Source organism: Mustela nivalis (assembly GCF_964662115.1).
Source record: "Mustela nivalis genome assembly, chromosome: 16".
In the NCBI taxonomy this organism is placed as follows: domain Eukaryota; kingdom Metazoa; phylum Chordata; class Mammalia; order Carnivora; family Mustelidae; genus Mustela; species Mustela nivalis.
In genome coordinates this window covers 28,896,947-28,924,665 of record NC_139035.1, presented here as the reverse complement: position 1 = coordinate 28,924,665, position 27,719 = coordinate 28,896,947, and the positions used below count along the sequence as shown (strand labels likewise).

Genomic DNA, 27,719 nt, shown 5'->3' with positions numbered 1-27,719 from the left:
GGTCACATGGCTGTGGCTGCAGCTCCAGAGGCTTCTCAGACCATGAGCCTGACCCCCTTGCCCGATTACGTGACCCTGCTCTCAGTGTTACTGTGACAGGCCTGAGGCAGGCAGGACAAACCAGATTTTTTTTCTGCCGGGAATCTGAAGTTCATCTCCAGGTTCATCTGAATTGATCTCAAACACAAAATCTAACATCTCTGTGCATGCATGTGTTGGGGGGGGGGCGGGCGCTGCCCACCAACCATCCTCCGTGCAATTCAGCCCACAGAAGGTGGATGCTGCCAGTTCCGGAGTCCCAGCTAGACTCCTCATCCCTGGTGCTCCCACATACACTTAACTAGAACTGGTTTCTACCATCGTGGTGGGGAATTTCTACGGTCCCCTCCTGGCCAAGGGGAGCTCTCCTGTCTTGACCACCCCCGTCTGTCCCCAGCAGTGGCCCCAGGCCAAGGCCAGGCTGACTCACATGTTTCCGAGGGCGACCTCTCCCAGTAGGATCAGGCCCACAGGGTCCGCCTGGGATGCGTGGCAGTAGTTGGCACTCTTGGAGACCATGTCGGCGAAATAGATCCCTTTACCGAACATGTAACCTGTCTGCAGGGTGGGAAAAGGGCCACAGAAGACATTCTGGGGGCTGTTTGCAGCATCCCTGAGCTCCCGAGTACGGACTACGCCCACAGGCCAAGTTCACATGCCGGGCTGTTTGGACCCTGGTCCCGGGGAGGCACTCAGGGCCGCAGAAAGCTCAATCTCTCTACCCCTCGCTGTCTTCCTCTCTCAACGGAGGGAACCTCACAGAACCGATGTGAAAATTCACCAAGTTAATAAGCGTTTAAATCGGTGCCCGGCATGTGGCAACAGCCCATAAATGGAGGCTCTTGTGTTTACGTCCTTCTGTCAGTCAAAGGTGAGGTGTAGGAGGTCAGGGCATCTGCCCAGGTCATGTGCTACCACATGGCACCAGCCAGCCATTCGCTGCTCCCGACCTGTTACACCTGGACAGCAAGAGGCCTGCAAGACTGCCTCCGAGCACCTGTCGTGCAGGTCACCTCTGACCCAGGCAGCGACTCAGCAGGGCCTCCCTCCAGCCCTCCCACAGTCTCCTGAGGAGCACACCAGGACTCCCAGAAGTCACCTGGCAGAGGGGGGCGGAGGCAGTCTGGACTCAACTTGGCCTGTGGCCAAGGCCTGTTCTTCGCATGTCAACACACCCATCAGCTCTCAGGGCAAGGCCCAGACACCTCACTTTTGTTCGAGAAGCCACGGCTGATAGCCTTGTAGATGCGCTGGCCACAGAGCGAGGGCCGCGAGGACAAGGTGCAGATCATCTCTGGGTGCTGCCCGCCACCCACCCTGGGCCAGCCACCTACCACGGGCGCCTCAGGCGGGGCTATCCGGAGGCCCTGGGACAGGATGCCAGCGAAGTTGGTGGCCCGGGAGCCGTGCCATAGGAGCCTGCGGTTGTGCAGCTGCCGGAATGGCTTGTAACGCTGGCTCTCGCCTTCGCGCTCGATCCGGAAGATCTGCTCGGGGGTGAAGGGCCAGAGACAGAGGATGCCACGTTACTCTCACAGCAAGATCCACCAGATGCAGGAGAATGGGCCAGCTGCCCCAGAGCCAGAGGATGTGGCTGTGGCGGCCTGCGAGGAGGCGGGGTTGGGTGGGGAGCAGTTGCCTGGGCAGGACCCTGTCTGACAGAGGTGAGCCCAAGATGCTTTGCCATGTCTGATTGTGCTTTCAGGTCCTCAAACAAGGCTTTGAGATCAGAAATAAAAAGGATTAGAGAAAGAACACTAAGCACCCCCAAACCCCAAGACTAACCTTTCTCCTCCACCGACAGTAAGTTGCTCCTCTAGTAATTTAAAGCAAAGCAAATGGTTCTTTACCCAGGCCAGGCTGGAGAAGTGGAAAGGACGAAGATTCTTACATCAACAACTTCCAAGTCATACGCGTTGTGCGTGGTCGCGTGAGTGTTCTTAACATATTTCCTGATGGTCTCTGCTTCTTCTGAGTCTCTGTCTACCACCTAGAACGTCATTGCGGAGTCTGTGCAAGGGAGACCCCAAGCACAGCCACCCAGCACAGGGGCCAAGAGACGTCCCACAGCCAAGACTGCAGTCAGAACCTGCAACGACCCACCCCCAAGGCTGGGTTTTGAGGAGGACGACTAGCGCTCCAGGTCTTTGAGTCCTCAAGGCTGTGCAGTGGCCAGAGCTTCTGCCTGCCAAATAACCGTCACTTCACCGATGTAATCGCCCCCGCACAAACACAAGTGAGCCACGGAGAAGGCTGTGTTCTCGATTTTTGTCCTCTCAGCCAAAATGCAAAAAACCCAGGAATTCTGGTTTTCCTCACAGCTTCTTAAGTAAAAGGCTTCAGGTTTGTAAACCGAATAAACCCTTCACCAGAGAACCCTGCCTGCAGCATTCCCGTGAAGAAGGTGCTCCAGGGACCAAACAGGTGACATCTGGTGGCTTATTCTACCCGGACCCCCAGATCTAGGCTCTGTTCTAGGCAAGAAGCAGAGGCTCTTCCTGGGATCTGAACACCCCATCCCAGGCTCAAGGTCAAGGCAAGCCAGGGGCTGTGGCAAGGGGACTTCTGCCCCAGCACAGGCACCTCCACCTAAGCAGGAACCCAGGCATGACAAACCTTCTAAAGCTCATGCCATATAAGCCTCCAAAGACAGATCTTCTCTAGATTAAGGAAAAATGAACTTTCTGGAAGGCCGCTCAAAAATGAGTCTCTTGTGCCAAAGACCCTGGCTTGGAAGCCTGCCCAACAATCTGTTCTGAGGAGGTCTCCAGGAGAAACCCACTCCAGTCTGGGGATCGCCGCTCTCAGGACGAGCGGACAGATGCATCAGAGACGGGGGCCTGTTACCTTAATGTCAGTCTTGAGCTTCTCATAGTTGACATCGATAGGGTCCTTGCTGCTGTCATCAGAGCCTCCCCTGAGCAGACTGTAGGCCACCTCAATGTCCAGCAAGTTGTCTAGCATTTCCACCTTGGCCTGGAGGAACAGATGGAAAACCCTGGGCTTGGGACCAGGGTGAGGGGAGACAAACCTAGGTTTAGCAGAGAAAACCCTCACGGAGTGATGGGATAGTGATGGGAAGGCCTCCCAGCTGGTTAGGAATAGCTTGTCATCAACCCGTGGCTCCTAGTGAATGAGGGGGGTACTACTTGGGGGAGGGAGAGCCCGAAGCTACAAGGGTACTATGAGAAGTGGGGGCAGTGACTATTGCTGGCTCCGAGGCAGTGGGGCGGGAAAACCCATCTGTTTCGCCTGTGGTCGGCCACCACCATGGGAAGAAATCCTATTCAAAACGAGGGCCGAGGGGTGCCTGGGTGGCTCAGTAGGTTAAAGCCTCTGCCTTCGGCTTGGATCATGATCCCAGAGTCCTGGGATCGAGCCCCGCATCAGGCTCTCTGCTCAACAGGGAGCCTGCTTCCTCCTCTCTCTCCGTCTGCCTCTGTGCCTACTTGTGATCTCTGTCAAATAAATAAAATCTAATCTTAAAAAAAAAAAAAGAAAAGAGGTCCCAGAGGTGATCCTCCTAGCACCAGGCCCTGCCAGAAGGAGTGACACCCAGGCTGCTCCTCTCTCAGGCAGCCCCGGCTACCTGCACACAGTCCGCGTTGTTCAGCAGCGGGGGCTTCTTCATCCCAAAGTCGTGGGGAATTAGGGTGTAGAAGCGATTTGAGAGATCCAGGATCTGAGAGTCACTGCTGCCCTGGGACACCGCCTTCGGGGGAAGAGAGAGAGCAGAGACCGAGACATCGAGTCTGACCTGGCTCGGCATGAGCAACAGCCAGGAAACGTGGTGAAAGCGTTCAAGACCATCTCATGCTGGTGTCATACCAGCCCAAGGGCAGGAATGCCCCACCCCTGTCCACTTCCATTTCTAGAAGACCTCGACAATTAGGGACCCATACCACCCCCAATGCCGTGCAAGGTATCAAGTGTAACATCTAGGTGGAAAGCTCATGCACGCTCCTAAAACTCAACTACATCAATGTTTGGGAACTTCTCACAACAAAATGGGGGTAAAACCCCAATGCGATGAATTTGGGCAGTACACCCCCCCCCCCCGCCGCCCATCCACAGATCTTCAGCTTAAGGGAAAGAATCCAGGTGAAGATCGCGCCTGAAGATCCAGGTGGCCACACACAGAAAGGCTAATAAGCTCCCCCTCCTGCCAACAGTGCCCATTCGTGCTCCATATGCAAAAGGTGCTCAATAAATGCAGAGATGGAGGAGCCGGACTGCTGTGATGCTGGGCAGGCACCTGAATGGCCACGGGGCAGTGAAAGGGCCATAATTTGGCCCCCTGCAGGCCCCAGCACCCGCCCCCCCGGCCCCCCCGCCCGGCCGAGCCCCACGCCCTCAATTTCTTTCTGTTGCAGCAGTTGGCTCTATGTCGTGGGGAAGGACACTCTCCCAGCCTCTCCACTGGGGGTTCTGGACAGGGAAGGGGCCAGGGCTCAGAAGCTGTTGCCTGGGGCCCCTTCTCCAGCACCAGCCAGAAGTCTGCTTCCCTGTGCCCCTCCTTCACAGGCCAGGCCTGCACCCCACCCTACCGCGCAGAGGGAAGGTCCTGCAAACTGGGGGACCTTGTTGGGTGCCCAGTGAGGTGATCAATGAGCATGATCAATGAGCATGAACCAAAGTAAGGAAATATTTCACTCTCTGTGAGATTTCCAAGTAACTGCAAAATAATGCCAGTTTCTTTTTAAAAGACTTGATCTACACCCAACATGGGGCTTGAAAACTCAAGAACCACGTGCTCCACCAACCAAGCCAACTGGGAGCCTCAATCTCAGCCTAAGAACACCCCAAATCAGGACGTTTTTATGAGGTAGGAGAACCAAATACCTTATCCAGTTCATAAGGAGTTTATTACATAACTGATTACTAAAAACATGGCTCCTTCACTGGTTCCGGGACCACTTTGGCGAGGGAACAGGCACTTACCACACCTGCGGCATTGAACAGAGACTCCAGGTCCTCAGGCCCTGGGACGTGGCAGCTTGCGACCCTGCATCGCTCCCCCAAGATAAGCCAGCCGAGCGGCCCCCCGCCTACCTGCTGCACCTCGCTGAGAATGGAGTAGGCCGCCTGGATCTGCCTCTTGCTCAGCTTCCCCAAGGGCATCTTCTGAAGGTCAATCTGAGGAGACAGGGGAATGCTCCCTGGCAAAGCCGCTCCATTCAGTGGACCACGGGCAAGCTGGCGAATGCCCCTCAGGGCTCATGGGCCCTGGCAGCAGCAGACACCCAACCTTGTCTGTCGCTTGTCCAGGGCCCACACCACGGGCTCTGGGAGGGGAGTGGGTCTTGCTCGCTTCGTTTATGGCAGTGATGAGAAACAAGGACGCCTGAAGCCCCACACTCAGTCCACCCTGGCCCAGCACAACTTGTCTCCTAGGGAGGATGAGGGCCAGGCAGCATAGCCGCCCCGGAGCCTCAGAGCCCAAACCGTTCCCAGCCAAATAAGGACCAGAAAGTGGGGAGAAAGGTTCTCCTAAGTACATGCTCCTGAACATACAGATCTGTACCCCCCAAAACGCTGTATTTTTCAAATCAGGTACCCCGAAAGGTCACACGCTGATTCTAGCAGTATGCCTTGGGGATTACTGTCAGGACAAGCGGCAAGCGTAGTGGGGAATGCATGTGGCCTGCTGCGAGCTTGGGAGGAGTTATGCTTACCCTCTGTCTCCCACCCAGAAAATGGGGCTGGCTTGCTTCGGAGGCCCCCGCGCCCCTTGTGGATGGTGTCCTGACCTCCCTGGGGCACCCCAACACCTGCAGCGCCACAAGCTGCAGGGAAATGGACGGGGAGCAGTCCCTGCCGGGTGTGGTGGATGTGGCAACACAAACCAATGGCACTTCCCTCCCCTCAAAGCCAGAGTTTCTATCCTGAGGGGTGATCTGGTCCCTGGGAAGTGGAGTAGCCGCTGCCTGGTCTGAAGAAGAAGGCGGGGATACTGTTTCAGGAAGAGAGCAGGGCACATAAAGGAGCCCAGCATCGCTGGTGCAGACTGGAAAACAGCTCCGGGAGCCAATGAGGAAGGTGTTGCAACGGTGGCTGGGGGCAGGCAGTGCTCTGAAGAAACAGCACCCTCCAACTGCGGGGTGTCGGTGCCAGTGCCCCTCAGCCCCTCCTCACAGGCCATGAGGATAAGAATGGGGCTCACTCAACAGTGAGCCAGATACCCCACTAAAGAGAGACCGGGGTATTCTCAGGTCCACCCTGCAGAAGTGGAGGGAGGCTGCCTGTCAGGTAAGGAACGTGCAACAGACCATGGGCTGCCTTCCAGTGAGCTCTGCAACAGCTCTGGCCTGACTCCTCCTGCGAGACAGTCACCTGAGCAAGAGCCAGCCCAGAAATGGTATGTCCCAGGGGAGACCTGGTCTGTTAGGAGTTAAGAGACCCTACGAACTAGAACACAGTAAGCTGGAAAGGACACGTGGGACGTTTCTTCTTAAACGTTAAGAGAAATGAAGACCTGCTCCCTTGCCCATGTCCCTGGTGAGACTATCCGCAAGCTATCACCAGTCCTCCTGATGGGGTCAGTGCAGGGGTCACTTTCAATGGGAGCGCACAAGCGCTGGGCGTTTGCAGGCCCATAAGGGGACCTGCAGATTCCATGGCATTCGTTAACAGCAGCCGGGGAGGGGAACCGTCCTGCCACCGGTTCCAAGCTCACCTTCTGGGAAAGCCAAGCTGGGCTGGAGAACACAGGGACAACTGGCCTCAACCACGGCCCCCTCGTCCTGCCTAAGCAGGAGGAACAGGACAAACCCACCCCCACCCTCAGCCTTTTCTTAATTTTGTCTGATGCCTCAACGTTGCTTTTCTCTACACTTCGTCAGTACCGCCTACTTCTTCCACGGTACACGGGCTACACTTGCCTTCCAGAAGACTCCAGCCGGCTCCAGAGCCATGCCCGCACACATTGCCACGTCAGCAAGGGAACACGCACAGGGGAACGGGGACCCAAAGGCAGTTCACTCAGGCACACTATCCACCTCCTGGGAAGTCTGCAGTCCCCAGGACCCAGAAGCCTGGATCGGTGTCTGGCAGAAGGACAGGCAGAGGAGCGCCTGGGTGGCTCAGTGGGTTAAAGCCTATGCCTTCAGCTCAGGTCATGATCCTGGAGTCCCAGGATCGAGCCCATATTGGGATCTCTGCTCAGCAGGAGCCTGCTTCCCTGACCCCTCTGCCTGCCTACTTGTGATTTGTGTCTGTCAAATAAAATCTTAAAAAAAAAAAAAAAAAAAAAAAGGACAAGCAGAAGACCTGGCCACCCCCGTGCGCGCGGTCACCTCGTATTCCACCATGGCTTTCTTCATGCTCTCCACGTCGAAGATCATCTTAATGAGCTCCTGCACCGGTTTGGGAAGCTTGGACTTGGTGCCAGGGTTCACTGTCAGCTTCTTGACCGCATCTTCATCCTTTAGAGAAAAGTGAACTGATCAAAGGCCCCGTTCAACAACCCAAGCCAAGTGGCGATAGCATCTGGGCCACAGACAAAGGAGCCACAGGTATCCCCAGCACAGAAGGCTGAGGTAGTATCTGCACCTGGACCAGAGGCTTCCCCACCATCCCCGTGGGGGCTCTAGACCCTTCCTCCAACGGCCACTGCAGGTGCCCAGCTCCATGCCTGCTGACCTGCACTCCCACCCCCTCATGCCCTCACCTCCCCACCCTGGGAACTGGCCCACGGCCCCACTCTGGAAGAGCTGGGAAGCCACCAGGCCAAACCATGGACCAAGGGAACACCGGGTTACTTCTCCGGTCTTGTACTACTGCACCCCAGGGCCAACCAGAAGATGTCCATGCAGTCTTCACCATAGTCTTAAAGGTTCAGACACCCATTTCCTGCCACACAGACTGACAGGAGGAACTCTCCACTCTCTGTGGCCTCCTTCTGCTCCGTGATCACACTTTTTTTTTTTTTAAAGATTTTATTTATTTATTTGACAAGACAAAGATCACAAGTAGGCAGAGAGGCAGGCAAAGAGGAGGAAGCAGGCTCCCCACTGAGCAGAAAGCCCGACGTGGGGCTCAATCCCAGGACTCTGGGATTGTGACCTGAGCAGAAGGCAGAGGCCTTAACTTACTGAGCCACCCAGGTGCCCCTGTGATCACACTTTCAACACTGGACTGTGTGTGCCCACTCTCTGGGGAACCCAGGCTAAGTCAGGACCACATGGCACTGTAGACTGCTGAACCCTTGTCACTTACGAACGGCCAGAGGATAGGAACTATGCCCTGTCCCTGACAGTGTCCCCAGCAATGAGAAGTGCTAGGTTATCTGCTCTGAGTGGACACTAATCCTGGCATCTGTTGTGTTCACCCAAGCGGCATGGCGGGCCGTGGGCCCTGTTCACTCCGGATGCGGCTGTCAACTACGCTTTCTGTCGCAACACCAAGTCTCCAAGGCTCTCAGGGTCACGGCTTCTGGCTCTCTGAGGAGGCCAATGTTCACAGTGAAACACCTTATTTGAACTGATCTACTCTGTGGCCTCCCTCTCCGGGGGTGATAAGCGGAGAAGTTTACATATTCAGGAGCACCGTGACAGGGGAGCCAGAGACCATAAACCACCACCCTGGGCCATCTGGGCAGCCCTGCCAGATGCTGCTATAGGACAGTGCACCTGAATTCAGTGGCCCTGATTTTGAAAGGTGACCAGTCTGAACAGAGAGACACATTGCAAGGGCTGAAAACACACCAGATTTCAAAGATCTGGTTTCAGAGAAGGTCGGAAGGGGAGGAAAAATAAATAACTAATGTTAGTTTCATGGTTTCTTTCAGATTTTTAAAATGCAGCTATTGAAATATCAAGGTTACAAAGGTGGTTGTCTATCACTATTGGACAGCATCTTCCAAAAGCTGTGCAGGCGTTGGAGGGGGGCGGTTCTTGACATAGTGTGCAGGGCAAAACTCCAGTTCTCTGGTGAGGAAAGTACCTGTGAAGGGACAGGAGCACCAAAGACCCACACCATGACTTTGTGCTCAACTCTGGGTGATTAGGAGTTTGTTTGTTTCTCAAAAAACTTTAAATGTTATTTTTGAAATTAGAAAAACTGACCAGTAGGGGGCATTGCTGAGTCAGACAAGCCAGGATCTCAACCTCAGCATTACAAAGTAAATTCTATTTTTAAAAAAAGATATTTTAAAGTAATTTCCACACCCTAAGTGGGATTTGGACTCAAAATCCCAAGATCAAGAGTTGTTACTGACTGAGCCACCCAGATGCCCCGGGTTTTTTTTTTGTTTGTTTTTAAAATGAAATACATGAGCCCCTAGGGGCTCAGCTGGAGCACGACTTGATCTCAGGGTCGTTGAGTTCAAGCCCCACATGGGGTGTAGTTTACTTAAGTAAACTACGTAAGCAAAAAGCCGTGAAAAAAAGTGTATTTTTCTTCTATGATTTTCTTCATAATGTTTTCTCCCCTCCAGCTTAGCTTGTAATAAAACGACAGTATACAATACACATATCACAAGATGAGATCAAATCAACTTAGGCTATTGGTCAGGCTTCACGTCAACAACAGATTAAGTTTTGGGGAGTCAAGTTAAACATGGATTTTTGACTGCATCATGGGGAGGGGTCAGTGCCCTTGACCCTCTACACTGTTCAGGGGACAACTGCAATAGATTTTTCTATAAAAGCCAGAATAAGCATCTTGTCAGAATAAATGTCCACAAAGGTTTTCAGCCAAGGGATAACAGAAGGCTATTTGGTGATATATACAGGAAAATGAGCCTGCCACAAACGTGTAACAAGAGGGGCACCTGGGGGGTGCAGGGGGTCAAGCGTCTGCCTTCAGCTCAGGTTGTGATCCCAGGGTCCTGGTATCGTGTCCTGCTTTTCCGTCTGCCTCTCTCTGCCACTGCCTGCTTGTGCTCCTATTTTCTCTAACAAATAAAATCTTTTTAAAAAAGTAATAGAAATTATCAGAAGAGCATCTGGGACCCAAAACCACAATCCAACAGAGGCCAGGGCAATGTAATTACGTTATTATGCATGCACAAGTGGGCTCAAGGACAGAGGAAGCAGACTTCCTGCTAAGCAGGGGGCCTGACCCGGGACTCAACCCTGGGACTCTGGGATCACAACCTGAGCCAAAGGCAGAAGCTCAACTGACTAAACCACCCTCTGAACTGTAATAACCTGATGGCAACCCAGGTCCTACGACCTGTGAGGAAAACACGGGGTCAGCCTAGAAGCCACACCTGGAATGTAAGAACCATTTCCCAATGAGCGGAGGGAGCAACTTCAAAGACCAATCCCCCTCATGTTCTCAAAGACACTACCACGGTCAGCTGAGTTCCTACGTTGCTGTCTGGGTGTGACTCGTGTTAAGGGTGCTGGATCTCCTTCCGAGTTTCTCCGTCCACGACTGTGATTGTTACAATCACGGTCATACTGCAGGGCACTGATCTCTGTGTGTTGAACTGACCTCGCATTCTCAGGCTCAACCCCCTCCCTGCCCCCAGTCGCGGTACAGAAATCCTGCACTTGGGTTATTACTCCACGGTTACGCCTCCGCATATATATTCCTAGGGATATGGGAGAGCTCCTGCGAGGTCTGTCTGGTTTTGGTGTCGGCCTAACACTGAGCACTGTCAAGAGTCAAGAAGTGTTTCCTCCTTTGAACGCTGGGGAGCACTGACTCGCAAGGCCATCAGGCCCGGGGCGAGGTCTGGCTACTATGATGATTCTTCCTTCTGCTGGATGCAGACGGCATAAGAGTAGGGATTACCTGGCCGTAGTCGATCTCCAGAGGGTAGAACTTTTTGGGATACTTTGTGAAGTTCTTGGAGTGCCAGGCATTCCCAGTTTTCTCTTCATATAGCTTCATGAAGTGCTCGATGGCATCCTCTTTGGACGGCACCTGCTCTAGTTTATTGCTGCCGATGACAGTGCCCACGCGGCCCCACGATCTGAAGATCCAGTAGCTGTGAGGGCACGGGGTGGGCGGGGAGTGGGGAGAGGAGGATCACACACAGACCTGAGGGCCGGCCGCTCCTGTGCTGGGAGCAGGTTCCCTCCCTGCGTTCTGCCTGGGGACACAGAGCTGCGGCCCCCAAGATGATGCCATGGACACAGAGGAACAAAGGAAACACAAAGACCTTCACTTGTGAGGAAATGGAGAGTTGGAACTTTCAAGAACTGCCTTTCGAATCGTACTGGTGAATGGACCCAGAAAGTGCCAAAGCACAGGTTATACTCGATCTGCCAGCCAAGCTCACAGAACAAGTGTATAAATTCTGATTATAAGATAAACACCCATCTCACTCCTCACAGAAGAAAAAGTAAGCATCGCTTGGAAGTTTTGTACTCAAGATACACAACCATGAGCGACAAAACCTAGATACTGGAGCCTCTGGGCTCAGATGCAACGGGCTTGGGCTGGGTGTGTGTGCGTGTCAGAGGCACACAGGCTGAGGCCACTGCTCTTGGTTCCCATGGCAACCGGGGGCCCACACCACTGGCACCCTAGGTGCCACACCGCTTGGCTTTGATGGATTCATTTTTCTTGGTGGAAAGAACGCATCACATAATTTTTACATCACGACAGAGATGCCTCCTGGGTGGCTCAGTTGGTTAAGCAACTGGTGTCAGCTCAGGTCATGAACTCAGGGTCATGGGATTGAGCCCCATGTCAGGCCTCTCCCTTAGCCTCTGCCCCTACCCTGTGCTTGTGCTCTATCAAATAAATAAAATCTTAAACATTCTCTGCTCGGGTTCCTCCTGGAAACATCTGGGAAGTGCTCTACTGAGCTGTCCTAGAGAAGTGTCCTGACCTGATAGCCCACGCTGTCCCTTCACTGTGAAAACCAGTTAAAACTAGGCCACCAGAGCAGGTGATAAGACACAGGACACTGGGCTTATGTCTTCAGAAAACCCAAGTAGCCTACTAGATACATAGGACTTTTGGGGTTCCATCTGATATTCACTTTTAGACGAAAGCCCTGGTGAGAAGCTGAGGCAATGGGAGGCACCCAGCTGCTCGGCGCCAACAAACGGCCACCAGTCAAGGCTTCGTAGGCACCAACATAATGCCCCCTCCGCCGAGGCCACAGCTACACAGCATCTGGTTTTCAACCACCCATTGGAGTCCCAGCAGGGAAGCGGTTTCCACTTGCCAAGAAGACCAAGTCCAGGTTAGCCCACGAGGCTCAGGGACCCTGGATTCCTCAAGGGGCTGCAGACAGAGTGTCTCGAGAGATGGTAGGACAGCGTGTCCTGGGAAGTTGGGGCGCTGGATGGCAGGGAGCCAGGCGGAGTGGCGTGCCTATATCTTCCCTCTGGCCAAAGACCTCCCCACACCCCCTCAGAGGCCCACTCCCTCACAGGGCCACCACGAGGGACTCTTCCCCATCCCCAGACACACCGGCTTTCTCTGTCATCCTCCAGGAGCTGCAGCTTGTAGTAAGAGTTGGTCCCCTTCACGATGTCCACCAGGCCAAGGGTGGCACTGAACACCTTCCCTCCTTTCTCCAGGACGTGCGCAGAATGTTCCAGACCTGTTGCAGAGGCATGGCGCCTGGTTTTCTCTCTAAAAGGGCGGCCGATAAGCTCGGGGAGAAGGGGGTCTGCAGGTGGGGGACTCACACCTGCCTGGACACTCCTTGTGGGAGGCTCCCCACAAGGCCCAGGGGAGCCCAAGGAGGCAGGGGTGCGCAGGTGTGGTCCGGAAGCCCCCCGTCTCTGGACCACCTGCCCGCTCGCACTCCTGTGTGCTCACCAGAGTCCGGATCCACAGCGGCTCCACCTTTAAGAGTTAATTTCATTCTCTTCTCAGATTTGTTGATGCCTTGGAAAAGAACAAGAAAGGAAAACGAGTAAAAAAACCCCAGAAAGTCGGGGTGGGGAGGCAGGGTGAGGGGGTGGTATGCCAACGGGTCTAGGCAGTCTCAACCAGAGTGTCCTGGGAGCACACGGGCCCGGGATCCTGGGAAGCCTGGGGCCTCACCTTCCTCCTTGACGGGGCCCTTGCTCTTCTTAGAGAGCGCAGACCCTGACTTTGCTCTTGAAACTGCAGGCTCTTCTGGCTCAGCCTTCACCTCAGCGCCCCAGGGTGCCAGGAGGTGGGCCGAGAGCAAGTCTGGAAGGCTCTTGGTGGAACTGGACACGTCGTGTAGGAAGTCCTCAGACACCACGCGGATGCCGGCCTCGCGCACCTCCTCCATCTTCCTGCTCATCTTGTCCACCTCCTCTGCTCAGACCAGGGAAGAACAGCCGGAGCGTCAGTGCGAAGCGTAATCACAGCCCCACTGACCGAGCCCCCTCCTTGTCACCCAGCGCCAGGGGGGCCACATGATACGGGCAGAAGCGCCCCAAGAGAGACGGTCCGACAGCGGGAGCAGGAAGGGAGCCCGTGTCCCTCAGCCAGACCCTGCTGCGTCCCATGCGCATGACTGGCAGGTGGCTTTCCCCCACTTGGTAGGAGGCCTCTCCGTGCTGCTGATGCTGGTGTGCAGAAGCTTTCCAGTTTGACGGGGTCCTGTTGGTCTGGCTCTGCTCTTACTGTCAGCATCAGAAATCACCAAAACCAAGTCTAGGGGCTCGCTGTTTCCTCCTCTGAGTTCTTTGGCTCCAGGTCTCCCATCCAAGCGTTCGATCCAACCTGTGTGGATCTGTCAGTGGGGCCAGGCAGAGACCTGGCTCTCCCCATCATGAACCTCGGCTCCTCTGCAACAGATGAACTAACCACATACATGGAGGCTTGCTTCCCGGCTCTCCAAGCTGTTCCGCTGGTCTATGTGTGTTCTGATGTCAGCCTGTCTTGTTCTGGTCACTAGAGGTTGTGACACAGTGTGCCATCAGGGAGCGCGAGGCCTCTTGTCCTGTCCTCAGAAAGGCTCTGGCTATCCGAAGGAGCTGCTGTCTGCTCCAGATCTGACAGCAGCGCCGGGCTTTCACGGGGATGGCTTGAGTCTATGCAGAGCACACCTCATGACCCTGACTTCTGGCTCCTGACTTGGTAAATTACTTACCTCCGATTCTGCAAGATTCTTCCCTGGACACTTTATCTTGTGCAGTCATTTGGCATATATTCCAGTTTCTTTGCTCTGCCTCACTCTATGGGTTTCTATCCCTTGACAAAGCAAGTTCCTCTCTGGGTCCCGAAGGACCAACCCTCATGTACGAAGGAGTCTGGGCTCTGCAACCCCTTAGCTTGTCACACCCCACCCCAGGGCTATGGAGGGGCCAAGACCATCAGTGTCTCTGAGGGCAGGAGTTCAGACTGGCTGAGAATATCAGTCAGCAGCCTTCCACTGGGGACAGAAGACACACACACAAGACATGGCAGCTTTGCAAATATAGGTGCTGGCTTTCCCCCATAAAAGACCAAACAATGCTGTGACCAAAGACACCCATCTGGGAGTGCCCTGCCGGTGTCACACCACACTCAGCGCGTCCCCTCTCCCCGCCAACCTCACTGCCATCCCAGGAGGCACGATGCGGCCCTGCTTTACACAACAGATTCAACTCACTTTTGGTACTGATGCACAAGGAGGCCTTGTTGGCCGTGCCCGTCAATTTCCCACCGAGTTTCTCGATCATGGCCTTCACCTCATCCTTGTTCCGTGAGAGTTTCCCGAGAGTCAGGATCTTCATGTTGGACAATGGCTTATCTGGGACGAGAGAACAGTCATTAGGCCATAAGGTCTCAGGGACACCTCAGCTCCCCTCTGACCAGCATCCCTGAGGGAAAATTCTATGAAGATAGAGGCCCAGGTCTAGTGGGAAAGCAGAGGACAGGACAGCACAGCAGGCGGAGAGCCTGTCCCATCCCTTGGCATACAGAGGACCAGGCCAGGGGAGAAGCCCCACGATGATGCTGCCCCACAAATGGGCCAGCCTGGTGAGTGGGGTTCCTGGCATTGCCCCACAGGTAGAGCAGGAAAGCCACTGTGGGGACCATGGGGCTGCCAGTGGGATGGGAACAGGAGAGGGAATCACGTGAGCTCCCAATTACTTTTACTCTTTTCCCAACTCCAATCTAAAAATAAGCTACAATTTCTTATATGGTATTTATTAACCCCATCCAACAAATCCATCTCCTCAAGGACAAAGCTTCAGTAGGTAGGACACTGAGCAAATGACAGATTCCAGGCACAAGGCAGGACCTGGCACTTGAGGCCAACACGGCCCCTAGACCAGGAAGGCCCACGACAGAGCTGTGTCTATCTGCAGTCCTAAACGAGAGTCCTACACGCACTCCTAGACCAGAACCTGGAGGGGGACGTCCCTCAAGCCCTCCCTGTGAGGCCAAGTTAGAGCTGACCCCAAACCAGCAGCAGCTGGATTCAGAAGACCACACGTACACATGAGCATGTGTACACACACACATACACACAGTCAACTCAGAATGACCAAACACATGTGCATGTGTACACACACACACACACACACACACACACACACACACACAGAGTCTTCCCCAGGAAGAGGCGGATCACCATGTTTAGGCTGACTCTTGTCCTCCACCCACCAAACTGTGGCCATCCTCAGACTCCGCCACGTCTTGGAGTGAACAAAGGCAGCGAGTATCTCCAGCAGACGGAAAACCCCAACCGGTCTCACTCTGTGTGCTGGTGTGTTCGCACTCACACCAATCAGCCCTGCTCTGTGGGCCTGGCACATGGCAGGACTATGTGCGCCAGAGCCCTGAGCCTCACATTAGTCTCAGGATGACAGACATGGGGTCGGGGTGCCAGGAGGCAGGGAAGCAAGGTCTATCATGCAGGCAAGAGGACACTCAAAATGTCGTTTCGGATCAGGCCCACTGGCCCTTAAGAGGCCACCTCTCAAGCGCCTTCCACCTGCCAAGGGGAGCAGGACTGACACAGAGGGAGACCCTCCCCCACTCTGGTCAGGGTCCCCTGCCCACAGCCAGCCCCAAGCTGTACCTGGCGGAGTGGAGCTGTTCACACCAGCAGGCGCTGAAGCTGTGGAGGGCGGGGCCGCCACCACTGGGGCACTGGTCTCAGGGGGAAATATTCGGTCCTGCTTTTTGATCTTCAATTTTTTGAGGTAAGAAATTTCTCGGAATTCCTGAAGAAATTGAACTTTCAGTTAAGAAACCACTTCTTGGGGTGCCTGGGTGGCTCAGTGGGTTAAGCCTCTGCCTTTGGCTAAGGTTATGATCCCAGGATCCTGGATCAAGCCCCCCATCAGGCTCCCTGCTCAGTGGGGAGCCTGCTCCACCCACCCCTTCTCTGCCTGCTTCTCTGATCGAGCCCCACATCAGGCTCTCTGCTCAGCGGGGAGACTGCTTCCCTCTCTCTCTCTCTGCCTGCTTCTCTCCCTACTTGTGATCGCTGTCTCTGTCAAATAAATAAATAAAATCTTAAAAACAAAACAAAACAAAAAGAAACCACTTCTCCCTAGAAATAACCCCCCCCCCCCCCGGAGGAAAGAGGATCTGGATCGTCTACTTCTCACGATCAAGGGAGACATGCACGGCTGGCGTGTCAAGGGGGCTTAGTCAGTCAAGCGTCCAGCTCTTGGTCTGAGTTCAGGTCACAATCTTGGGGTCGTGGGACAAGCACGGCCTGGGGCTCCACACTCAGCAGGGAGTCTGCTTGGGTATCTCCCTTTCCCTCTGCCCCTCCCCCTGCTCTCTAAAATAAATACATCTTAAACCGATGTGAGGCATCAGTATTCAAGTACATGGCACTGCAAACTGTGTTTGCAGTGGTTCCAAGTATGTAACAACACTGGCATGCATGGGCCGTGAACAAGGTTTTCCCTGAAGACAAACCAACGACACTCAGACTCAGCGGACAGTATGGCCAGGGTCCCTCCTGGGTTGCACACGCCTACATGGCACTGCAGTTGTGGGGACTCGGAGCATGGACAAGCCCAGAAAGTGGGATGGCAGTGCTTATCTGCTCAGACCCCAGAACCCACCCTGCTCCTGCTTACCTTAGGGGTCACCCAGTCCTTCCGGCTGGGGGTCTGGGTCTTGACCATGCACTTGGTCCAGGCGGTGACGTCGCCTGTACAGTAGTAGGCATCGCTCTTGAAGACCAGCTGGCCGGAGCACTCCTCGCAGGGAAGGAGGGCACCGAACACCATGCCATCTGCCACGCGGTCCAAGATCTGAAGCCCAGAGAGGAGAAGCTACAGGAAGGCTACTCCCTAGCATGGGCAGACAAGCACTCGAGGAGAGAGGAGAGGGCTCGTCCTGATATGGACTCCCTGGGGCTGCTGGTCTACCCGCAGAGCTCGGGCTGCTGTACCTCAAGAGACCTTCTGTCCAAACGAAGTACCACAGCCCCCGTCCCTCAGTGATGTGGAAGGAAGGAGGATCCAGAGCACCCCCTGCTCCTGTGTGAGGAGCCACGCCAGCTGGGGAAACCGTGGGGTGCTAGTGGTCCTCCTCTCATGAGGGCGGCTCCACGCCCTCCAGACCTGGCAGTTCCTGAGTGTCTGAGCCTTAACATGTGTGGCATGAACACACCAGGCAAATACACAACCCACCCTAATCTCCCCCAAATCCTAACCCCGGGGCTGATGTATGGGGAGGTTTTCCTGTCCTGGACGTGGCCACCATGCCACAGAACTACGGCCTTTCCACTCTTCCCAATCACCACTAGTGGGCATCCCACTGGAGGCACAGCACCAGCACTCAGGGACCCAGCCACCTCTCGCGTCTCCCACATGTCCCGTAATGTGAAGGCAGCTCACCGCTGACTCCCCAGAGGGCACTTGCTGCTTGTTGAAGATAAGCAGCTCCTTCAGGTCGTTTGTCGAACACACTTTCTTTAGCTCATCCTTGATGCTCCATATCAGCTCGTTCTGGGCCTGCAGACAGAGCCAGGTGGCTGACAGACCAGCTCTGTCCAGAGACCCCACCAGAAGGGGCTCCCCCGTCTCGCTCAGTCTCCACGGGGGTCCTTGTGCGTCAGCTGGGCTGCACCTCCAAGCTGGTCTCTGCCACAGGTACGTGGCTCAGCCATGCTCTGGGGCATCCCAGTTCCACCCGGAGCATGCTGTCCCTGGGACCACCCCTCACAGACAGGCCCCCCGGCGCATGGGCCCATTGGTCCCAACACCAGGCATGGCCATTCTCCAACCCAAACATGGGTGGGGACAATATCCAAGCACCCCCCCTGGCCTCAACTGCGTATCCCACTTAGCACCGCATGGGAGCACATCTGCGCTTCTCAGGACACGGAGTTCTCCATCTCGGGAGCCATACACACAGTGCCTCCCCCTGGAAGCTCTGAGCATCCCCACCTCGCCAACACCGTGCCCACGCCGGCAGCAGCCTCCTCCCTGCTAGGGTACCCCCCACTGCAGACTACACTCCTGCAAACCAGATGTAAAAATGCCAGCCCCACTGACCCTGTGGAGTCGCTCTCCACACGAAGAGTGGATTTTAATGGGGTCCTTTTAAAAGATTTTTAAATATTTATTTATTTATTTGACACAGAGAGAGAGAGAGATCACAGGTAGGCAGAGAGAGAGGGAGAAGCAGGCTCCCTGCTGAGCAGAAAGCCCGATGTGGTACTCAATCCCAGGACCCTGAGATCATGGCCTCAGCTGAAGGCAGAGGCTTTAACCCACTGAGCCACCCAGGCTCCCCCAATGGGGCCTTTTAAAAATACTTTTTCAGTCATCTCTGCCCCCCAAATGGGGCTAAAACTCAGGAACCTGAGATCAAGAGCTGCGTGCTCTCCCAACGGGCTAGCTGGGACCCTGGAGCGAGGAAGATTTTAATGCAACTAGTGAAGCGATAGCACAGCGCACTTGTTCCTATCTTTGCGTACCTGCCCCGCACCCACCTGAGTTGTGCTGCCAGTCATAGGGTGGGGGAGTATGGGCCGAGTCCCATGGTACAAATTTCAATGGGAGCAGTGGAATCCCACCACCTGCTCAGCTAAGGCCAGGCTGGTGAGGCCCAGGCGGTGGTAGGGGTAGGGGTGGGGTGGGGAACATCTGCATTTTTTATGTTCCTTTCATCCTGGATGATGCTTGACAGAACACCACACCCGTGAGGAAGTGCAAAGTAATACCAGCCACAGCCTTACTACAGCCAGATTTGCAAACAGATCTGCTGAGGGACAATCACACCAAACTCAGGGTTCTCACCAAGCAGCTCCAACCAGGTCAGAAACTGATTCTGATTTTTGTGCCATGGCAAAACCCGGATCCTCTCGTGGAAGCACCACGCAGGCAGAGAGCAAGTTCCCATGACAAGACTGATGCCGGTTCTCCGCAGCTTCCCAGTGCCCTTACAGACTCCACAGCCGCAGATGCTGCGCACCAATGTGTGTGTCAGCACCAAACATCCAGCATTTTCTGACTCATCAACTTTACTGATTCCATGCCCACATCATCAACACGGTGCTGAGTATCTGTGACTATTGACTTGGTCAACGGTTCTGTCCAGTTTTACCACATGCCTTCCATCGCTTCTGCAGACAAGAGCTCTCCACTAAAGAACTAGGGAATAGCCCCGTCTCTTCCAGGCCCCTGTGTGTCCCCAGCAAGTCTGGCACTCCACTAAAGAACTATGGAATGGGGGTGCCTGGGTGGCTCAGTTGGTTAAGCAACTGCCTTCGGCTCAGATCATGATCCTGGAGTCCCAGAATCGAGTCCCGCTGAACTTAACACTGTGTGCGGTGCGTGCTAGAGGCCCTCCAGGTCTAGGATGGCATGCTGCCAAGAGGCTGGAGACCAGCTGGTCCATCCCCTGGAGCCCAAAAGTGGCTCTCCTTGAAGCACCAAGGCCTCCTCTGGGGGTAGAGGGAAAGCTGTGCTATCTCACCACTGCTCCCAATTTCGGAATTCTTGGGGGTCTCATTGAGTGGGATGCACATGCATCCTGGAACTTTCCTCCCAGGAGGCCGACAGAGAATTGAGGCAACTATTGAGCAGACACACAGCTCAGAGCTCACCTTGAGGGCCTTCTCAAGCCTACTATCCCTGTCCTTTTCTTTTTTAGATTTCTTCTTGGCCACTTCATCCATCCCGTCTACCTCGTCGCCTTTCCTCTTTCTGCAAGAGACACGGGAGAAAAAGAACCATCAGAACCCTGGAACCAGCAACTCAGGGGACGCAGGAACTTCCTGTCCCTGTAACTCCTGCCTGCCAGGCCCCGCATGCAAAATCTTGCTCTACTCCCCGGAGCTCAGGGTCTGCCCGGGCAGTATTGGTGACAGGCCCCACATACAGCACAGTTTACTTTGCTTCCGAGGGGTGGCCCCAGGGCCTTGGAAAAAGCCTACACCTGACATCAAATCTCCCCATGTATCTCTTGACACAAATGAAGCATCTAGAAGGTTCTGGCAGGGACAGTGACAGGTTAAGCCCATAGCCGAGGGGCAGGGATTGTAGAAGGATGAACCACTCGTGCCAGGGTTGAGCCTTTCAAGCTAAACCACAGGGCTGCTCCTGGTACGGTTATCCAAGGCTGGACTACACTGTCATCCCCCCCAGCCACGGGAACAGGTCCCTGCACACCTGGCTCAGCCCTCACCTGACCAGGGTGTGGGATGCACATGGCAGTAGGAAGGATCCTCAGAAGTCATGGTGGTTAAGGGTCTGCTGCAGCTGTCACAGACCTGGCTTCAAACCCCTGCACTTTCCCTCATGCATGAACGGAGAACCCACGTGCCTTCCAGAGAGTAACTTGACCCCATTAAGCACCCAGCACGATGCTTGCCGCTCTGTTACTGCCCCATTGATGCTGGCTATTGCCATGGCACACAGGGGAGCTTAGGCCTCCCTGCACACACATCACAGGCTGGCCTGACCTTAATCCATGCCCGATTTTCCAGTTTTCCTGTCTCCTCCAGAGCTGCATACGCTGTGCACGAGCTTGTGTGTGATGAAGCCAGGTAGCACCTGATAGCGGCTTGATGATGGGAAGGTGAGAATCACCCCAATCCCAACAGTCCACAGCTGGGCATGGCCCTGCCGCCCTTCCCCTGCTGTGCCCATGACCCCAACTGACTCCAGACCGGGGCCCAGAGACCAGCAGAAGGGACAGGAAAGAAGCACCCGCCGACTCCAGATTGGCTACAACTGGACTTCCCGTCCTCAATGTTGGCGCCACAGAAACCCCATACCATTCTGACACTATACCAGGGGGCTCCTCATCCACAGCTCCCCTCCTCCCGCCACGATCCTCCTAGCAACAGCAGAGACCAACGCAAGATGCCGCAGGGACGGGAAAGCAAGTCATGCAAAGGTCCCAGGAAACGTAGTGCTTGGCCCGGGCACGGGGAATACTCAGGGCCGGGGGTGCTGGCAGTGGCAGCTAGCTGGTCCTGCCGGTCTGTGGATCAGAAGGGGAAGAGGGAACAGATGGGCAGGAGCTATGGGAGTTACAGGACCATGCACCCAGGAGGGGCAGAGCGCAGCCATAACCATCCTTCACTGTGCACCCCTAGCTCTCTGCAGGTCAGCAAAGAGAGATGCCAGAATAGCCTGGAATCTGCAGGGTCTACCCGGGGCCCTACCCCCATGACCCCCCTCAACTACCCTTCACTCTTGACTCCTGGGAGCTGCTTCTTCAGGGTTTCCTTATCCTCTGCTGCCAGGAGGCTGAAGCCCTTGAGCTGGCTAGCGCTGTACTCAGCCCGGAAGCCCAGCTCCTCCCTATTTCTCACAAAGCAGTCTGGGTGGTACCAGCGGTCGATCATGCCCAGCTGGGGCTTCTCTGGGTCCAGCATCTTCTTAGATAGGCGGATCTGGCCCTGCAGGAAGAACCACATGTGGTACCAAGAAAAGAAGAGTGACGGCGACATCAGGGACTTGGGGAAACAAAGGTTAGCTGGTACCAGCCAAGGGGCCTCAGGTCCACACCAAGGGCCTAGAAGGGCTGCTGGCAGCCTCGGACTGCTTTCTGCTGCCAAGGACTGTGTGCCAGCCAAAGCCTCAGTGCCCCCATTTTAAATGAGGTCAACTCCACCCACCCACCCAGGCACGTGAGGACGCGCAACCTCTTCCCTGAGAACATCCTGCCAGGCCGGAGCTGATGCAAGCAGAGCTGGCCTCGACCACTAGCTAGGATGCCATCCTGCAAGCCCCCACCCCAGTGGGCTTGTTCCCCCACCGCCGTGGCCCCCAAACTACAATTCTGTGCAGCCTTGGGGACCAGGTTGGGGACCCCAGGCCTGACATTCTCAGGAGCTCCGACCCTGGAAGACATTCACTGAAGCTGAACCGGCAGCACTGGGCTAACCTCCACAGCCCTGCATCTTCTCTTCTCTGGACACTTGACAAGGCGGCTGCCAGACAGCCAGGTGGCTCCAGTGATCAAACCCCTCCCCTGGGCTCACCTTCTCAATCTTCTCCATGCAGCCCTTGCACGTGCTTCTGTTGGACTTGGCGTACTCAGCCGCAAAGTCAGCCAGCGTCTTGTCCGTCTTGCCTCCGCCTCCATCCTGGCCCTTGCCTGAAGGATGGAGCATAGCGGCGCATGCTCAGCTTCAGAGTGGCCACAGAGAGCCCGAACCCCCCAAGCCCTGGGACACCTCGTGCTTGGGCAATTGCGACTGGCCCAGCTCTCTGGCGTCTGTTTCTAACAACTGTGGCTAATACAGCTGCTCTTCTGGCAAGAAAAGATGACCCTTCCTTGGATAGGATCTTGAACAGTATGGCGCCCAAGGGTGCCAGTCTCACCTTCTGGCTCCTTCCATTACTGCCCCCCCCCCCACTTTGGACAAAGTGCTTGCTTCCTGCTAATCATGAAAGCTGCGTCCTCCACAACATTTGAACTCCACCTTCTGATTTCCAAGATCCTTCTAGGCATCAAAGTTACATGCCGAAATTAAAGTTTTTTTTTTTTTTTAAGGGGTATCTTCACACAGAAACAGGAGTGCAAATAGCAATCACGCAGGGAGGTGGCATTTCTCAATGGGAAAGCTGTGGGGGGAAAGCTGGGGTCATTTGGCAGAGAACCTTGGGGACCAATAGCTAAGCACCCAGAACAAAGGAGTCTTTTCTTACAGAGAAGTGAGTCCTAGACTGAAAGTTTCTGTCTTAAGATCAGGAACAATACAAGGCCTTCTTCCCCCACCACATCTACTCAACACTGTCTTGAAGGCTCTAGCAAGTGCCACTAGGGCAAGAAAAGGAGACAGAAGGTGTAAGTTTGGAAAAGAACAGGTAAAGCACCTCTACCTGTAGGGACAGGACTGCACCAGCAGGAATAAATAAAAAAAAAACTACTTCTACCTGTAAGTGAATTGAGCAAAGCTGGATGAGGCAAGGTCAACATAGAAAATGTTCCTATATATGAACAATAGACATTATAAAAGGAAATTAAACCATACTCCTATTTAAGTAGCGTTTTAAACACATAGAACACTTAGAAACAGATTTACCAAGACACACAAACCCTCCCAGGAAAGCTTCAGGCCGGTGTGAAGTTAACAAAGGCCCAAGTTAAGTGGAGAGATACTTCAGGTCTATGGACTGACTGATCCAACCAGGTAGCATATCAATAAGCCAATCCCATTTGACATCCCACCCCCCGATTCCAGGTGATGCTAATCAAAATCCTAGGGAGCCGGTTTGGGCAAGAAATCCGTAAGTTTACCACAAAATTTGTAGGGAATAACATAAGACCTAGAAAGGTCAACACAATATTGAAAGAGAACAAAGCTGAGTGAGTGATGGCACCATCTGTTTACTTTGGAACTCTGATGGGGAGGTAACCACTTACTCCCTCCACACTATGTGATTTCATGATGTCCCACAAAGTTGTAGGAATTAGGGACAGTGAGATGCTGGCAGAGACAGCAGCCAAGGGGGATCAGAGTCCAGAGACACACCCAGCTATGCAGTCACGTGTCTTAAAGTCTTCGCAAAAATGATAACGGAAACAACATGGTACCCACCAGGAAGAAATAAAAAACCACCCCCTTCTTCCACTTAATAAAAACGTTCAACTGGAAACCAAATATGAACGCCAGGACCACCAAACTTCCAGAAGAAAATAAAGGAGGGTATGTCACAGTAAACAGGGAAGATTTCTCAGAAGGTGGACAGCCCTTATTAAAAAAGGAGAAAAAAAAAAAATCAACCACTACTCTTCATAAAATGTCAGTAATTAAACAATGACAATACCCAGAATGATAAAAGGTATTCACATTACCTATCTCTAATAAGGGACTCGCACCTAGAATATTTTTTTTTTGAAGACTTTGTTTATTTGACAGAGAGAGATCATAAACAGGCAGAGAGGCAGGTGGGTGGGTGGGGGGAAGCAGGCTCCCCGCTGAGCAGAGAGCCTGATGTGGGACTCATCCCAGGACCCTGAGATCATGACCTGAGCTGAAGGCAGAGGATTAACCCACTGAGCCACCTAGGAGCCCTCGCACCTAGAATATTCCAAGAACTCCTACAACTCAAGAGACCAATACCAACCAAAATCACGCTGAGTTCTCACTACCCTCCTACCAGGAGCAAATACCGAAGGGTGCCTGTGCCAGGTGCTGACGAGGATGGGAACTGGTACAACCCAAGGACAGTCTGACAGTTTCCTGAAACAGCTGAACGGACATCCACGGACACTCTACCGCTCCATTCTTAGGTGATTGTCCTGGAGAAACATGACTGCGTGTCACGCAGAGATGCGTACACAGACGTGAACAGTTGCTGTATTTATTTGCATCAGCACGAGGCTGGGAACAGAAGGTCGGCTTAACGGTGATCTACTGCAACAATCATCCCTCAGCAATCCCACATGGTGACAAGCCAGGCAGCCTGTGCCTCACAGGCCTTGTGCTGAGTGGAAAGAAGTTATGGGAGAAGCAAAGTTAATCCAGAGTCATGGTCACCCAGGTGGGGAGGGTAACGAAGAGAGGGTGCAAGGAACTTGGGGGGGGGGGGGGGACGGGAATGTTCCGTAACTTGACGGGATACGGGTTACACGACTGCCCACATCTGTCAAACTCACAGAAGTGCATGTAAATCATTTAAAAATCCCAGATGAAGAACTGAGAAATAAGAGCAGAACCAGAAGCTGCAAATGAGCAGACAGACACTGATCACAGAACATTCAGTTCAAGATGAAGCTTCAGTACAGCAAAACACACAAACGTGCTTCAAACAAACACGTCAAAGGGCAGGCTAGCTGGTTGGTGGGCACACACAACTCTTGATCTAAGGGTCGTTGAGTTCGAGCCCCATGACAGGAGTAGAGTTTACTTAAAAAAACAAAACCCCCCACAAAACTATGTATTTTAAAAAGTCAAAACTGGCAAATATATTTGTAAAACAGAAGACAATTCATATTTTGTTTCATTACAAAAAAAACACAAAATACCCTAAAGGATGAGGAAAGGACACCTCCAAATACCAAATTAGTAAAACTGACTACCGAGCGTGACAAAGCATTCCACCCCACCAGGAGCCCGGTGAAGAGGAATGGAAATACCTGATGTGGGGACCTGTCCCTGGGGGGGTGCCCATCTAAGGGCCCCAAGGTTTCTGGAGGGCAATCAGACACAAACACAGAAGGCCTCAGGATGGTTCATGTCTTCTAGCAGCTATCTCTCGGAATTAAAGAAATAGCTGGACAGCTACCCAGTCTGGACAGAAGTTTGAAGCACCTCTATCTGCAATGTAGCAAAAACGGATGACGGTGCGGCCTCAAAAGACCGGCTGTCTGGAGCTGAAGCCTGGCTCACTGGCCTTGGCCTGGCCTTGGGGCCCATCAGTGCATCTCCAGGGGACATGGGCTATTGCACAAGGGTGAGAGGACAGTCATGTCAAGGGTCGTGAATGAAGCACAAAATAGAGCAAACTTCCATAAACAATAAATACTACATTAAAAAAAAGATTTATTTATTTGACAAGCAGAGATCACAAGCAGACAGAAGCAGGCAGAGAGGTGGGGGAGGAAGGCACGGGGGTGGGGGTGGGGAGCAGGCTCCCCGCTGAGCAGAGAGCCTGATGCGGAACTCGATCCCAGGACCCTGAGATTATGACCTCAGCCAAAGGCAGAGGCTTAACCCACTGAGCCACTCAAGTGTCCCACAAATACTACATGTTTTTAAAAAACTCACAAGACTTAACATGAAAAGAGTAAGTGTTAGGGACACCTGGGTGGCTCAGTGACCAACTCTTGGTTTCAGCTCAGGTCACTATCTCAGGGTCTTGAGACTGAGCTCCAGGCTGGGCTTTGAGCCCAGGGTGGGGGGAAGCCTGCTTGAGAGTCTCTCTCCTCTCCTTCTGCCCCTCCCCCACTTACGTACTCTCTCTAAAATCAACAGATCTTACAAAATAGTAAATATTCTACTGTAAAATCTAACACAGAGGTCAACATCACTAGGAAAATGTGAATCAAAATCACATGAAAGAACACCTCAGGATGGGTATTATAAAAAAGGGAAAACACACACATCCTCAGATAAAAGAGCGCCAGTGAGGACATGGGGGACCTGGAAGGACCCTGAAACCTGAATGGACCCTGAAACCTGAATGTCGCTGGCGGGGTGCACAGTGGCGCAGCCCCTGCAGAACACTGTGCATCACAGGTTGACTACGAGCCCTGGCGACTCCCAGGGAGGGTAGGGAGCGGGGTCTGGACCAGGTCCCCGCACACCATCGTCCACGGCAGCACAGTCTGGAACTGCCCCAGGGCAGAAATGACCCACAGGTACCCCAAGGTGGGGGACCGATAAACTGTGGCCTACCCAAACTGTAGTCCATGGCACAGACAACCCTGAGCGAGACAAGCCAGGCCCAGGAAGACAAACCCAGCACAACTCCTGGCACAGGAAGCACCCAGGAGCCCCATCCAGACAGAAATCAGCGTAGGGGAGGAGCCACTGTGAACCGGGCAACGAGTTTCAGGGGGGAAGGTGAGAACATTCTAGAGAGGCTCAGGCTGACAGAGCGCATGCGGGAACACGGCACCGAGGGTGGCGTTCCCGTTATGCGTGTTTTTCCACACACACAGTGACAGAGCATTTAACAAAGTGACACTTAGAAAAAAAAACAAAAACAAAAAAACAAAGTGACACTTAGAACCCCATTTCTGCAGGAAAGAATAAACACAGCACACACATGAATCAACTATTTTAAAAAAATTCCTAGGGAGACATCCCACAAGGCCGATGATCATCATCTTGGAACTATAGGATCTGGTAAGACGTAAACTTCCTGGGTGTCTTTGTCCATTAAATCAGTCTCTTTGGATATAAAAATCCTTAGACAACTACAAGGTATCATTATGTTAACTTTAGGACTTAAGATGTTTTGCAAGAGAAACAGTTACAGCAAACTTACCATGTTCCATATTATAAAATTATCTACTTTAATACACATCAATTGTAAGTAGATGGGACACATTCCTAAACGGACTAACCACTAACCAGAACACAAAAGGGGAAAACTACCACAGAACAAAACCGTGTCCCCTCTGCCCTCAGTGAAAACAGACCCGCTGGCTCTCTGAACCGTTTCTCAGCAAACTTGCTGTTTTTATTCACGAGTGTGAGCGGCGTCACTGACCTCTCAGTTCCCACAGACCAGCAGTAGCGGGACACAAACCTGAGGGGTGCGGGGTGGAGGACACAAAGAATGGTGCCGCCCAGGGACCAAGAGCTCTGCCGGGAAGGACTGCGGCCGTTCCCGCAACAGCCCAGAGGCACCCAGAGGCACGAACACAGGTTCAGCGGGGTCCGCTTCTAAGGTAGACCAACAAGAACCCAGCCT

At 53.7% G+C, this 27,719-nt stretch overlaps 1 protein-coding gene and 1 long non-coding RNA gene across 2 annotated transcripts in view; one reads left to right on the top strand and one right to left on the bottom strand.

Annotated features, from left to right (window-relative positions):
• Positions 1-2,729, top strand: part of LOC309850489 — a 97,960-nt gene extending 95,231 nt beyond the window's left edge. The window contains exon 2 of the long non-coding RNA XR_014304274.1: positions 2,361-2,729. This is a non-coding gene — a long non-coding RNA (uncharacterized lncRNA). The remainder of the gene's footprint in view (positions 1-2,360) is intronic.
• Positions 1-27,719, bottom strand: part of PARP1 (poly(ADP-ribose) polymerase 1) — a 36,203-nt gene that overhangs the window by 1,453 nt on the left and 7,031 nt on the right. Inside the window, exons 3-20 of the mRNA XM_082704417.1 lie at positions 22,331-22,446; positions 21,531-21,745; positions 19,943-20,042; positions 17,727-17,843; positions 16,962-17,138; positions 15,944-16,088; positions 14,525-14,665; positions 13,000-13,242; positions 12,772-12,840; positions 12,418-12,550; positions 10,783-10,978; positions 7,335-7,463; positions 5,092-5,175; positions 3,629-3,751; positions 2,887-3,015; positions 1,931-2,029; positions 1,374-1,526; positions 470-597 (exon numbers count right to left, since the gene is read on the bottom strand). Coding sequence (XP_082560543.1) covers positions 470-597; positions 1,374-1,526; positions 1,931-2,029; positions 2,887-3,015; positions 3,629-3,751; positions 5,092-5,175; positions 7,335-7,463; positions 10,783-10,978; positions 12,418-12,550; positions 12,772-12,840; positions 13,000-13,242; positions 14,525-14,665; positions 15,944-16,088; positions 16,962-17,138; positions 17,727-17,843; positions 19,943-20,042; positions 21,531-21,745; positions 22,331-22,446 — 2,497 coding nt within the window. The remainder of the gene's footprint in view (positions 1-469; positions 598-1,373; positions 1,527-1,930; positions 2,030-2,886; positions 3,016-3,628; positions 3,752-5,091; positions 5,176-7,334; positions 7,464-10,782; positions 10,979-12,417; positions 12,551-12,771; positions 12,841-12,999; positions 13,243-14,524; positions 14,666-15,943; positions 16,089-16,961; positions 17,139-17,726; positions 17,844-19,942; positions 20,043-21,530; positions 21,746-22,330; positions 22,447-27,719) is intronic.